Raw genomic sequence first — 14,944 nt, forward strand, 5'->3', positions numbered from 1 at the left:
AGCTGAACTCTCTGGCCTGCTTTTCATCGGAGACGGCATCCTTCAGGTAGAAATGCCAAAACTCAGATTAATGCTTGTTTACACACCTCATCCTACTCTGCAAAATAACACTGCATCTTTAATAATTCATGTGCCACATGTCCACAAACTGCGCTGAATAATGATGCATTCCTATAAGTAAATGTCACATCCCCTCTCATTCATTGGTTACAAGTATATCAGGCAAGAAGCTCTCCCACATCTCATCTCTCCCGGCTCATGTGATGCCGAGGAAACATCTTCGAGACAGCCAAAGGCGTTCTGTATTCATGGCAACTGTGGATGTGACTCTCTTGTTTACAGCTTTCAGCGCAGATGCCATAACAGTTATTGTGCTTGCCTCATTAATCATTCTGAAGATGGAGCTGCAGTGATATGATGCCAGCAGTATTATTTAGGGTAACCCTGTTATTGTTCTTTCTAGATAAATGGAATAAACGTTAGAAGTTATCGCCACGAGGAAGTGGTAAGCTGTCAGCTCATATCTCATGTTTCTTACACTGCAACAGCTCTTTCGGCGGCTTATCTTGTCTCACTTCATGATTTGTATCTTTTTGACTTGTAAAACCAGTTGTGTCTGTTTCATCCTGTGTTTTTTTGTTTTTTTTCAATGTAACTACAAGAAATATGTGTGTATGGAGCGTAACTTCTGTGTCTGTGTAAATCCCTTATCTTGGCTTTCCATTCTTAGTTAGACGTTAGCACACCATGTTTCATCACAGCACGCAATCGGCAGAAAAACACAGTTTACAGCTCCCGCTGTAAAAAATATCCCTGCATTTTTTATCTTGCAGGTCCAGGTTTTGAGAAACGCTGGTGAAGAAGTGACTCTCACTGTCTCTTTCCTGAAGAAGACTCCAGCCTTTCTGAAACTGCCCCTGTGTGAGGACTGCACGTGTAAGAAAGCTCTCCAAACACTGCTTAATTGAAGTGTTTAATCACTGCAAAATAATTAACCGAGAGTATTTATAGCTGGTATTATTTTCTGTCATGGATCGGTTGTCCTGGTGACTATAAAATTGAGCCTGGGAAAAATTTTAAAAAAGCTTCACAACGGGCTCTAAAAAAAGATGAAGTTTGGCTAAAGAGGGTTATAAAAAGAGTGAAGTACGTAAATCAAACCTCAAAACAGATGTGAGACGAGAGAAATGACGTTGCTCATTGTGGCGCCATTGATTGCTCTTCCATGGGAAAGCCTCAGCCCGTCATCAGACATGAAAGCTTTTTATAAAATCCTTTCATATGCGTATGTAGGCCAGGTTGACTGGCCATCCAACCAGTCAACTGAATACAAATTGGCACAAAGCAGGAGCCCTACAGTGCTGGAGAACAAAGCAACACACTTTGGTTGATGGCTGTGATTCACTGCAGTTGGATGCCTTGAATTAGATGGGGGTGTTGCTCTGAGTTTGTAGGGTTTATTGGCTTTTTTTTTGTGTGTCCCTGCTGTGCTCTCAGGCATCCCCAGCGACCAGAGTAGTGGGACCTCCTCTCCTCTGTGTGATAGTGGCCTGCACTTGAACTACCATCCGAACAACACGGTAGTTTTTCCATTAGCCTCTTCTTTGACTGACTGATTCTATAATTGTCCCCCTGTAACCAAGCTGCAGCGTCCTCGCTGCCAGCAAGTTGTTTCCATGCAACTGTCACTGCTCCCTGATAACCGGGATGCTCTATCTTTATCGTTTTGAGGAGAGTGAATCAGCTTTCCTCTGCAGCCTGCCTGTACACCTGCAGCTACTACAGCGGCAGCGGCAGGACTCGAGCTCTTGACACGACGCGCTCCTCTACATTGTGTTTCGCACTTCTGCAGGACACGCTGTCCTGCTCGTCCTGGCCCACGTCACCGGGGCTTCGCTGGGAGAAGAGATGGGTGGACCTGCGCCTTATTCCGCTGCTTCACTCTCGCCTGTCGCAGTACATCCCGGGCTCTGACGCCTGCAGGTGAGCTGCAGGACTTGATCTTGAAGTGCTGGTATCTTCCCTATTAGGCTCATAAGTGCTTTTTAAATGCTTTGGGGTTTTCAAATGGAGCAGACTGCCTATTTTTTCTGCTATTTAGTATAACCGTTTAAACACAATTGAATAAGCCAAACAGTTCTGTGTTTCTGCTTTAGGAGCGTCTGAGCATGATGTAATAATAGTAATAAGCCATTACGCTGTCAATAAAGACATTTTGCGACAGAGTGGATGATAGAAACAGTAATCTTGTGGATTGACTCTTAATGGACCACAGTTGTGATTTGGCATGCTTGAGCCCCATTAATAGAAAATTGCATAAGAGTACCATAAGTTTTTATATTGATCAGCCAGATGGTGGGTAATGGGTTCAGTTTATTTTATGACGACAAAGATCAACTTACCAGACGCTGAAAAATCTGACAGCGTGACTTTAAAAAAAAAATCAAGGAAACCTAGCACCTCCAAACGACCAAGTAAACTAGACTAACTAGACTTTTGACCTCTTACAACTCCAATTGAATAATCTACATTTCCTCTGTATTTCTGAGGTAATATTTTCCTGACGTTTTTAAAGTAAAGTCAGGTTTTAAAATGCACAGTGTATTTTGAGGTTTGTTTGCTCTGTCAGAGATGTGTCGCTCGTAGTGACGACCCTACGCTGTAAAAATCTGACAAAGTAACTTTACGTAAAGTTGACTAATGATTTGAAGTTGTTCAAAATGTTTCGCTCGTACAACTTACATTTAATAGTCTTCTTTACTTGCTCTAAAATCCACTGTACACCACCTGCTCAGCACCAAAAAGCAGCCAGACAAAGTTAGCGACTAGTTGAAGAACTCAGTGGAGCATTTAGCAAGTCTTTATTAGCATTTATTGTTATTGTGCAATATAACAAAACAGCGAAATTACTATGAAGTTAGACAGTTTTGAGTTTTAATAAGAAAATAGAACCAAATAGTTATTTAACGCTACTACAAGGAGTTATTAACAGATTATAAAACAGTCTAGATTTAAAACACATGACCTACATAAACAAACAAGACCATCAGCAAGAAGATTAACTATTTCTGTTATAGTTTTTATCTTAACGTCTGCCACAGGGTCCACATGCAATGGAGACCGTGTTTACATTTTCCCAAGCAAAGTTACAGTGAGTAGTATGATAGCCAGTTAAAAGGGAGCAGGGTGAGATTTTTCTTTATTTAGTTTTATTTTAGACATTATATTTTGTGGTTTTGACGGAGGAAACGCTTTTGTCTACGGGGGCCTCCAAAATCAACAAAACATCAAAGTTCCTCGAAGTAGCTGTAAGAAAAGAGTAAATACCAAGGGTTAAATTGTAACTAAGAATAAAATAGGCATTTACAGTATATCTTCACAAAATGCACAAATAGTCAGCACATATTTACACATACAGTAATGTATGTGTATGTGTCAGGGGTGAAGGTTTTCTGATCGGGGGGAAAGAAGGGAATAGTCACCTTACACTCGACGGGTGGCCATAAACACAACTTAAAATTAATGCTATATTGCTCCGTGACCGTTTGATGTGTAACCAACTGTTGCATGTTCAAGTCAGTGATGTGTTCATAACTTGTTTACTCTGGCCCCATGTTGCCAAAAGATCAATGAGTGCAGGTTCAAAGGAAAATGACACATATATGAGAAGTGTTTGCAGAGAGCCGGCCAGTTTTTTAAAAGCAGGATCTGACATCGGCACGTTGGTGTTGTTCAAGGAAAACCGTAATTAATTAAGTGCACTTCATTAATGTTTGGTTTTGTTTGTGAAGTTGTTCTTTGTGACACACGTTTAACATTTTGAAAGAGTCTATTTTAACTCAAACTAAAACTGGTCAAGGATTTTATGTGGCCTGTCATAACAGCGACAGAAAACTGAAAAGAAATGCAAAATAATAAGTAAACTTAGTGTAAAAGTAATAATAATATGTTCTGTGAATGGAAATGATGGTCCTTGTCATGATGTTGGGATTCAGTTTTTTTTGTTTCCTGTTATACTTTGAAAGGTTCATCCCTGTGTGTCATGTCGTGTTACTTCCTGTCGCATCTTGTTTTCCCTCCCTTGTGGTTGGCCTGTGTTTTCTCTCTTTCTGTTGTTAGTTCGTCAGTGTTTGTTCTTCGTGTTTCGTCTGTGTTCTTGTCTGAGTTCCCTGCACTTTATTCGGTTTGTACTTGGTTTTGTTTTTTGTTTCCTTGGTTCGTTGTTTTTCCTTCTGCCTGTCAGCTTTTCATTAAAACTCCATCTTTGTTCCACCATTTGCCTGCCTGGAGTCTGCATTTGGGACCTACAACTTAACAGTCCTAGAGCGACACCAACACGAGTCACAAAGCCATGACATAACAACAGCGTGGTTAGTCAGTTGCAATAAAGGTCCTGGAGTAAAAACACAACAACAACCATGGCGATATCAGCTAGACCTTTTTTAAAGAGTCTGTCCAGAGTTATTAAATTAAATGAAGGCCTGTGATTATCTAAGTTTGAAAAATAAAGTTGATTAAAATGCTTATTGCATCGATTTGTTGCTCCTCATTCCTACCTGATAGAAAAGGAAGCTAACGGCTTCCTTGAACTCGATCAAAAATGTAAAATCACATTATGATCTTTTGTTTTATCTCTTTAATTCTTCCAGGAAAAATGCCTTCCAGGTCATAGCTGTGGACGGAGTCTGTAGCGGAGTCGTACAATTTCCCACCGCTGAAGACTGCTTGGACTGGCTTCAGGCGATAGCCGGCAACATTTCTAATCTCACCAAGCACAATGTGAGTAGCCAGTGAACCAATAACACTTGTTAGCTCTGCCGCCTCTCGCAGTCTCCCATGTAAACCAATGAGATATTGGGTTTGGTGTTAACGCGACTGACTTTCAATTTGCGGATCGTCTAACAGTCCCTTTGTAAATGTCATGGCATTAAGTAGACACATACTAATGTCTTTTCACACGATGAGTAAAGCACACACTTATTTCTAAGAGCCCGAGGTCACGAAAGCAATTGCACTGCGCTAAACTCACTCCCCCCAGCTAAACCTGTGCACTTATTATCTATAATTCAGCATGATACGTAACAGAGTGGTGACGGCGAAAGGCAGCAACAAACAAAGGAGACAAAGCGTTTCTTCGTTCTCTTACTGTGAGCTTTAAAAACAACAGATGTTTCTGTGGATCCAGATGGGTGATGACGCTCAGCAGGGGGGTCAAAAACAAACACAGCTAACAAGCTCCATCATGTGCATTCGCTCATACAAAACCTGACAAACCGTGTCTCATTTTGACATATTTATCAGCGTATTAAAGGTGTGATTTCTTTGATTTCCATGCAGTAAAATAGGAGTTGTATTTTTAGAGAGCCAGCTAAACGGCTGTCTAGAAATATGCATCCAGGCGGGAGTGTTGGCTCTCAAACTGACATGAATATGACATGAAGTGAGCAGCAGTGAAAACCAGGGATTAGTAATTATCACCAGTCCATCAGTGTGTGGTGAGAGAGGGAGAGAGCTAGGATTGTGTGTGTGTGTGTGTGTGTGTGTGTGTGTGTGTGTGTGTGTGCGGGAGAGTCTCCAGGGAATAATGACGGTTAATTGGAGTGGACGGAGTGAATGGCTTCAACAATCGAGAGTGTGTCTCTCGCTCTGGCCTTGGCATTTACTGAGGTGTGAGTGTAAGCTAGTAGCCAAGATGGATGTGGGATACACACAGATTTGTGCTCAAAGAATAGATGTCTTATTGTACAATACCGCCTCATTTGGCTGATGTCAATTATTTCCGACACCTACCTTTTTAAAGAAGTAGATTGATTTTTGTCGCCTTAATCTGTCTCACAATGACGGTGCTAACAGGCTGATTTTCAGAAGGTATGTTTTACCACGTGTGCCATCTTAGTTTAGCGTGTTAGCATTGTAGCATTTGCTAATTAGCACCGAAGCCCTGAAAACAAAAGTCACTGGATATTCGCGTTGTTCACGGATCTGAAAAGTGAAGCCAAGTTGTGCTTTGATTGTATGTAAGCTTATGAGAAAATGACCCTATTACCTCACTAGACAGTTTCCTCATGAGGTGGTGGTCTCAATCACTTGAAGTGGAGCAGGGTGTGCTTGTGATTGACATGTCGATACCATGGCAAGTCCTCAGCTCATCAGTAAGATCCAATCAGGATACCCTCCCTAGCTCCACCCTCTCGTCCAGATACGGTCACTTCTGGCTTCAAAAGATGCAAATGCAGTGGCTGTCATTACATAGTTGGTTTACACATCTTGTGGTGACAATGAATGTCCGTACAAACCGTTGTGACCATCAATCCAACAGTAGTTCAGATATTTCATTCAGGAGAAAAGTAGAAAAAAAACAAATCTTTCAAATACATTTCCTCAATCAGAGTCTAGACTACAACATATTTTATAACTTCATGTTTTTTTCTCTCAATAGAACTTATTTTTAACTGACACACTCTGTGTTTACTCACATACTGTGTAAATGTCCTTTGTTCTTTTGCCCTTTAGGGACAAATAAAGTGATGTATTGATTGATTCATCATGCTGAGGATTAGCCAGAGTGCCACAAAGACCTTAAAAAAAAAAAACAATAAACTGTAAAGCTAGAGAATGTATTACAGGGATTTGTGTTCCCAAATTTGCATCTGCTTTTTGAAAAGCCAAACTAAATATTCATAGACAGACCTTTTTGAAAAAATGAAAATGAATGCACCTCGCTTTCTAAACGGGAAACCTTGCAAATGAGATGTCAGAAATAGCGCAAACACCTAAAAATATGAGAATTTGAACGACCCGATAAAGAAGAGGGTCATCCTTTTGTGTGCAGAGCGGCTTCAGTCCTTCTTGGATAGCTCTCGTACAATTGAACCGAGCTGTTTGTAGTCAGATATTGCACCACTCGTCATGAATAAATGCCTCCAGCTCTCTGAGCGATGATAAAGGAGGGGATCCACTCTGCTGCTGTGTGCACTCTGCAAATATAAGATGTTAGTCTGCAACTTAACCAGTGACTCTGATGTGATTAAAAACATGTCGCGCCAAAGATACTCAGTATACCATAAAACACATATATACATATGTACACGCAAGTGAAATAAGATGAACATTTATGCAGACACTGCAGAGACGGAGCGTCAGTGTTGCAATACTACAAAGTACTAGCATAGAAGTGATGTGTATACGGAGACTGTATAGTACCTTCAGGGTATTTCTTTAACATTTTAACTGTGTGATGTTTATTTATTTATTTCATTATTTATTTATTTCTTGTTCTGTTTTGCATTTGCCTTCATTGTGATCTGTGCTCCACAAATGGAAAATGTGATTGTTTCTCCTTCAGTATCTTTTACTTGTCCTCAGGTTTCCCTTGAAAAAGAAAAACGAGATTTTTACTCTTAAAATGACTCAAAGGATTAAATTAAGATTCTTAATAACTGTCGCATCACATTTGCAAGTGGCAGACCTGAAACATTAAAGGAGCAACCTGCAGTGTAGTGTTATTTTATTGTATAAGCAATGAAGAATGCATTGAATAGAGAGGGGCATCTACTGTTTCTGACAGTACCTGCAAAATGTTAAAGGAACAGTTCAGCCAAAAATGAAAATTCAGTCAAATATGTGAATATTACCTGCTGAGGGAAATGTGGATGAAGTTTAATAGTCCACAGAACATTTCTTTACAGTGAAGTCTCTGAAACAACTGATGCAGATGGGGACTTGTTTTGAAATGTAAAAAAATATACATAAAATTGCTCTATATAGCCCGTCCAGCATACTCCAAGTCTCTGAAAACCCCAAGATCCCAAATTTATCTAGAAAGTTGTTATTTTTCTCCAGAGTACAGCACTTTTGGAATACTTGTTCCTACTTTACTAGGTCACTTTAGGTACTTTCTACCTCCTGGGCCCCCTTGAACTCTAGTGAAAGTTCTCCCTTATGTATTTTTGGATGAAGTAAGAGATGTATGTTTCGTGACTTCAAGAATCGGACCCCGTTCCCTTTCTTGATGTGTTTGTGAGGTGGGTTCGACTTTCACAACCACACAGCTGAATCTGAACAAACCCACTGTCACTGCTCCCATATATGCGCACATCTTGACAGTTATCTGGCTGTTTGCTCTCAGTCCCTCGACTGAAAAAAAAAAATACATCTTGCTTCCTCCCTCAGCCTGAACTTGAGTAACATCTCAAAAAATAAGCAGCTGTGACTTGTTCTGGGCTCTATAGGAGGTCGGGATCAGGTCCGGGCGGCTTAATTTGGTGTTGTGCTGCGGAGGAAGAGTTATATTGATAGTATGGTGTGGATTAGGAGCAAGTGATACCTGTGATGTGAGCAGAGTGTTTTAATTTAAAGCCTCACTGCTCTCTCAGTAGTCCCCCCCCCCCCCCTGCTTTTATTATCACAGAGAGAATGGATTTTTTTAAATGGATTTTTTTTAGGAAGAGCCTCGGGTCCTTGTGGAAATGACTCTATCTCATTTTGTAATTTGCATGCATTGAATTAAATGAAGAAGCTCGAACGTTATTCCTTCAGTGCTGTGTTTAACGTGTTAGCTAAGATACTGTGATTCATGGTTTATTTGTTCGTTCGAGACATTGTCTGCGATTGTAGGTCCCCGCGGGGTCGCGCAACTATTTTGAGTTTTACCAGTAATTGGTGTCTGGTTGTTAGCAGGAGACATTTTAATGAGATATTGATGTTCTTGTTAAATTCAACAGGTGAAGAAGATTAACCGGAATTTTCCAGTTAACCAGCAGGTAAGATGTTTCTCCAGGCAGCAGGAGAGCGTGAGCCGCTGCTGCTGCTGATTGTTTTGACTTTTTTTTTTTTTTTTGCTTTGACTTCATATATTTTGTCTTTATCCTAAAAAATCAGGACATCAAACATCTAACCAGGTCAGCCAGTCAGTGAAAGGACACGGCCCTGTCTTGCCAACTATTGCACCGCAAGGAGAGTGTTTGCATCATTAAAATCCATCCACTGAGATTTGATCAGAAAACAACTTAAGTGCCTTCAGTCGGTTAACTCAGTGTCATCTTTCAGTCCAAACACGGGAGGGGGGCGTCCCTTTTTCTCTCTTGTTTATTCTGCCTCACCAAAAAACTTGGGAATTCATTTGACAATTCCTGTTAAGAAATGAAACGGCGGGAGACGCGGCTGCTTGTCCCGAATCTTTCACTGACTTGTTTTGCCATCCATCAAAAAACAGAAGCACAAGTAAACATTTTACTTGGGTTGCAATCACGCCGAATTTAATGAGCACTGATGGTGAGATACACTTGATGTCTTAAATCACGTCTCAGAACATTTGCACTGAAGCTTCGCTTTCTTTCTCTTCATCTCCCTGTTGGTCTAACCTCTTTTTTTTTTTCTCCTCCTGAATACGTAATTTTATACCTTTTGCCTTCATGTTGGCAATATGAGGATATTGTGACACAAGAATATTTTTCCATAGCGTTTGTACCATTTTAGTTTAAGACTATAATAAAGTTACACATCGCTATGCAAAGGTGCAGAATGATAATATTGGATTTTTTTGCATTAGTGTGATGAAGCACCTGACAGGTATTTAAACTGCTAAAAACCTGCACGGTTAATCTTCAAAGCCCCTAAGAACTTGGTATTAGATCTCAAGTGTTTCTCAATAGAGTAACATATTAGATATTCATGACGAAATGAGCAGCAATGCGAGCCACGTTTATGAAAAACAACATTTTAAGATGTAATACATTAAGAGTTAGAGACGCTGTGCTTGTGGTTTGATCAGATTTGATTCACAGAGGCCTCGTACGCAAACATCCCCAACTGCTAACAGATGTTTCATTGGTGTCTTTTCACCTTTTTCCAACTGAAAACCACCCAGAAACACAAATACAAAGATCTGTGACAATGTGAAGTAATCAGTAAAATAGGGAGCTGTATCATCATCGTCATTCACATCTGGTACAGATCTTATACTTAAGATACTTATACAATCGACTTTATGAACGAACAGTTAATGACTCAACTTGCTTGCTAGTTAATGATTTAATGCTGTTTAATGTGTTTGAATGTATATAACTTTAGGGTGACTAGCTGACGTCCTGGCGTTAGCTAATTCTGATAACATGATAACTGATGAGAATAATACCAGGGCCGTAATCACGGGTATCTTTACTGATTAGGGGAACACGATCTCCAAATCCACAACTTGATTTTACTTTTGATTATAAGGGCACAATTTGATTTTTAATTAGAGACATATTATGCTTTTTTGTTTTTCCTTTCCTTCAGCATATTATAAAAAATTAATTTAGTTTTGTTACTAACCTGGGTATACCCTCTTTTTCGAAACAAATCGACAAAAGATCTCTGGAAAAAGAAGCGGTGAAACGCCCCCAGATGCTGTAACAACTGTTCGATATTTAATATTGTGAAAAACATTGCATGTAATGGCAAATATTGCGATATTCAATAATATGTAATAACGGCCCAGACCTACTTTTCTTCAGCAATCCTATTGAGGCTAGTATTGATACCCAAAACAAGACCTAGTGTCCGTATTATTGATATTGATTTAGATATAGATCTGGTCACCCCTCACCAAGTCTATCGTAAGAAACTAATGAGTTCATGTCAGACCCTTGTTGCTCTTTGTAAGAGAAGAGATGATCCCTGTTATTACACCCCACATCCCTCATGTCCATATCTTCCTTCTACCCTGTTTGATAGATCATCTACATGGGCTGGGTTGACGAGAAGGAGCAGGACTCCGTTCAGGACCGAATGTATTCACCAAAGTTCCTCGCCTTGAGGGGTTCCTCACTCTTCAAGTTTTCAGCGCCTCCTGTAAGTTTCCACTCTGTCCTCATTTGTTTTATACCAACTTCTTTTAAAACCATCAAACTTCTGCGTTTGAATTGATGTCGTTCGACTCCGCGGGAGATTTTTCACCCGATGTTAATGCATTGTTGAGGGAGAAAATGCTTTCCTGTTCGAACACGAGGAAGCAGCTCACTCATAATCATTTGCGCTGCATCGATCTTCCTCCTGATTGATGGTGATCATTAAATCTGTTTACATTCTGCCAGCCACTTAAGTGATTATGACAAGAGGGATAAGCTGTCGATGGTGCTGGAGATGGGAAAAGATTGATAGATAACTGAAATTGCCTGCTCAACCCGATATAAATGGAATATGCTAATGTGAATGGATGGAAGAATGTAGGCGCCTGCTTGTGTGGACGATGTGACGAGCGTCTTCATTACTGAAGACTAGTTACCATTGAGGAGTTTTTTCCCTGATGTGGCAGGATGACACGTTTTGAATTCAACAACTATGCATCGATAAAATAACCTTTCACCAAACCCTGAACAGTGTTCGTCAAATCATAGCTCTGGAAGTAGAAACTGATAGGTGCTTTGGATTGTTCTTCATGCTGAAACACCCAGGAGACTGTAGTAAGATTGACGTTCAGTTTCTTTAGAGTACGGAGGGTATAACAAGCGCTAAAGTGTTAGGAATGCATTAAACGGTTTTGATCGGCTCTGACGTAAGCTCCAACTAGCTTCCTGCTAATGGTGGCTTGCAATGGGGGGCCTGTTATTAGCTGACTTTTTTATGGAGTTGCAGGTTGGCTACGTAAGAAAAATACCTGTTCTTGTTGTTGGAAGCCAGGGTGCTATAATAAATAATGATAATGGCTCTGACTGTTTTTATTTGGTTTGGGGAGGTTTACACCTCAGCAGCGCCCGCCAAACTTGCATTAGATAGCGTTTTGTTTGCCAAACCCATCAGTCACTCCTCATCCTCAAATCCTCTTCTCTTGTAGCCTAAATGTAAATCATAGGGATCATCAAATATATACGAGTCATCAAGGATACAAACCGTAAAGCAAAGCTCTAACCACTGTCGCTACAAATAACATTTTAATTACATTTTTATATACACAACACTTGTTCGATCAATGCTACTCCTAGATTTCCACGTCTTCTAGGTTGAGTTTTAGGTTTAGCATAAGCTAAGGCTAGCTGGCTACAGTTAGTAAAAGCTGCGAGGTAGCCTACAAAATGAGAATCCTGAGGAAGTAAATCTGTCTTTCTTTTTGTAATTGTTATTTATGGACAGTTCTTCTGCCTTCGTTCCCTTTTTAACCGAGCCTGTCTTGATATCAAACGTTGTATTTTTCAGGTGACGACATGGGACTGGACCAGAGCAGAGAAAAGCTTTACTGTGTATGAGATCATGTGCAAGATTTTAAAGGTAAGGAACCCTTTCAGATTTCCATTCTGAAACATTTAGACGCACACTGGATACATGAAGAGAGTATAAAGTAGAAAACTGATGACTGCACTTCATTTTAACTATAAAACTCACTGATTTACTTGCATGTGTTCTATTTCAGTCCCACAGAGACGCTCAAGGTTCAGACCGTTTTGTTCATACTCTGCAGGTTCGAGGTCACTTTGAATATGATCGTGAGAATTTATCTGCAAATCATTATCTCCAAACTCATTATAGCTAATCCAATTCACATAGATCCACAAATTAAATCAGATATAAGTCGACCTGCGCTGTCATACCTTTTCACTGCTCCATTTGGGTTACATTAAGCTGCATAAAAAGCATCAGTGTAATACATTGTGTGGTTCAGCTTGTAAATATAGGTACTATCTTCATGTAAGTGTCGAGGATAGAGAGAAAAAAGGATTCAAGTGCTCTTAAAGCCGCCGTCTACGATCTTTCCTCTGCCATCAGAGCACATAAACGTCCATTTAGCCTCAGGAAACTGCATTGCTGTTGCGTTGTCTTATCTCCACGCCACTCTGCCCATCTGTACCTGATCAGCATGGCAGCCGTACTGTCTTATCTTAGGATAATGACCTTCTGGATAAGAGGAAGCACTGCTTCAGCGTCCAGACGGAGACCGGGGAGGACATGTTCTTCAGCGTGGAACTGGACGGCGAGCTGCTGACCTGGGAAAAGGCTTTTCAGATGGCCACTTTCCTGGAGGTGGAGAGGATACAGGTCTGCACCTGAACAGTAGGCAACGTGCAGGGAATCGTGATGATATTAATCCAGCACATGGTTCCAGCTCAGTGGCTTTAGTACAAAGATTGATAATGTTCATGTGACATTTTCAGCAGAGCAAAAGCGGCTTTTGTGTCCTTGTGTAGCTCCCTGTATTTAACATCTTATTCTCCTATTCTGTAGTGTAAAACATATGCCTGTATCATGGAGAGCCACCTCATGGGACTGACAGTTGACTTCAGCATGGGCTTTGTGTGCTTTGATGCTGCTTCAAAGGTGAGTGCGGGACAGTCCTTTATCATCAATAAGAATAAGTAAAAGAGATCCTTTCAGTGGGAGATTTCAGACACGTATTGCAGACAGAGTGATGAAACTAATCACGATTCCTCAGCCCTCCCTTTTTCTTTTTTTAAAGCCGCTACCTTATTCTGCACTGTGTGCATTTTGGGAGTATGAGCACATTTGTTTTGACGGCTGCTTTCCCCCCAGCTCAAACATCTCACTCCTGCCTGCAGTTCATTTTGGCCTTTCCCCAAGTCTGAGAGCCACGCAGACTACTCCACTGGTGCACATTATGTGGATGAGCAGGACACAAGCACTGCCATATTGTTCTCTAAGATTTTGGCCCTGATTCCTGCAATGTGAAGCAACAATGTTCCCCAAGGACGCTTAAAATGTTGCCAGCGTATTGTTTACACAGAGAAATGCACAAAACACAATCCATATGTACACTGCTATGGCTGACAATACACCGGCTGGGATTACTCTGTAATTAAGAGCTGCGATTGGCAAATTTCAAAAACCCGTGTTAGAATTAGTTTCAATCGGAAACGCCACAAACATAACTGTGTTCGACAAGTTGAGCTCTAATCTGCAGGCTCGGGAATCAATGAGCTGTTCCGCCATTGCTCCAGTTTTACCAAAAGCAGCAGTTTTCCTGTTGTAAAGCACGACATTTAACAAAATATAACTTGAAACTAGGAATGCTGATGATTAATCATGTTAACCCAGATATGAAAAGATGGGTGCAAAAAGTGTCTTGTTACAACTTGCAGCTACTTGTTATTAAATGTATTAGAATAAAATACAAAATACTGTTATGAGAATAGAAGATTTTTAATTAAAAATTATATAAAAAGATGTTCTATTCCAACGGATGTTATTACATTTAAGCCTCAATCTATGGTGGATTTTGCCGCAGTCAACACAAAGTCATTAATTTGTGTTAATTAGTTTATGATCCAAGTAACTTGGTGTTTCCTTTTCTGTTCCTGCAACTCCTAATACAGCCTGCTCTGCTTCTGCATCGGACAAACATCAAGTCGGTGACTGAAACTGTTTTCTAGTCGAAAAATGTCCAACAAATTTCATACATTATTGATGATTGTTAAGGTTGTTAAGGCAGCTGACTCTCAGTTGAAGAAACGATGCGCATCCCAACTTAAAACATATTGAACAAGGTCAGCAGGTCCGAGACAAAGTGTTTATTGTCATATGCACAGAAGAAAAAACGATTCCTGTACAATGAAACTGAGGTATAAATTTAAAAACAGTTTAAAAAATAATACAAGAGATGTACAATATGCAGTATCAGCGGGATATACTATACATTATTAGTGCAAATATGCAGTGTCAGGCAAAATCTATACACATATAGGAGGTAATGGTCTGTGCGTGTGCAGTATGGAGTGTGCATTTGCGCGTTTATGTGTGTGTGGAGTGAAGCTTCCTCTGTGGTGAAGTGGATCAGGGTGGTGGCAGAGGCAGTGGATTATCATGAGTCTTATGGCCTGCAGATAAAAACTGTCCGTGAGCCCCGAGGTCCTTTATTTCACACCTCTGCACCTCCTGCCAGAGGGCATGAGTGTGAAAACCCTGTGATGGGGGGAGGGTGATGCTGCAGGCTGCTCTGTGGACTCTGCAGAGATGG

General features: G+C 40.5%; 1 protein-coding gene across 1 annotated transcript in view; it reads left to right on the top strand.

The window, feature by feature from the left end:
* The window catches only part of sntg1 (syntrophin, gamma 1), a 37,425-nt gene that overhangs the window by 17,252 nt on the left and 5,229 nt on the right, over positions 1-14,944 (top strand). Inside the window, exons 7-17 of the mRNA XM_084369285.1 lie at positions 3-46; positions 464-505; positions 834-936; positions 1,498-1,580; positions 1,853-1,983; positions 4,650-4,779; positions 8,724-8,762; positions 10,717-10,833; positions 12,175-12,246; positions 12,859-13,011; positions 13,198-13,290. Coding sequence (XP_084225411.1) covers positions 3-46; positions 464-505; positions 834-936; positions 1,498-1,580; positions 1,853-1,983; positions 4,650-4,779; positions 8,724-8,762; positions 10,717-10,833; positions 12,175-12,246; positions 12,859-13,011; positions 13,198-13,290 — 1,007 coding nt within the window. The remainder of the gene's footprint in view (positions 1-2; positions 47-463; positions 506-833; positions 937-1,497; positions 1,581-1,852; positions 1,984-4,649; positions 4,780-8,723; positions 8,763-10,716; positions 10,834-12,174; positions 12,247-12,858; positions 13,012-13,197; positions 13,291-14,944) is intronic.

This window comes from Pagrus pagrus (assembly GCF_965226575.1).
Source record: "Pagrus pagrus genome assembly, chromosome: 12".
In the NCBI taxonomy this organism is placed as follows: Eukaryota; Metazoa; Chordata; class Actinopteri; order Spariformes; family Sparidae; genus Pagrus; species Pagrus pagrus.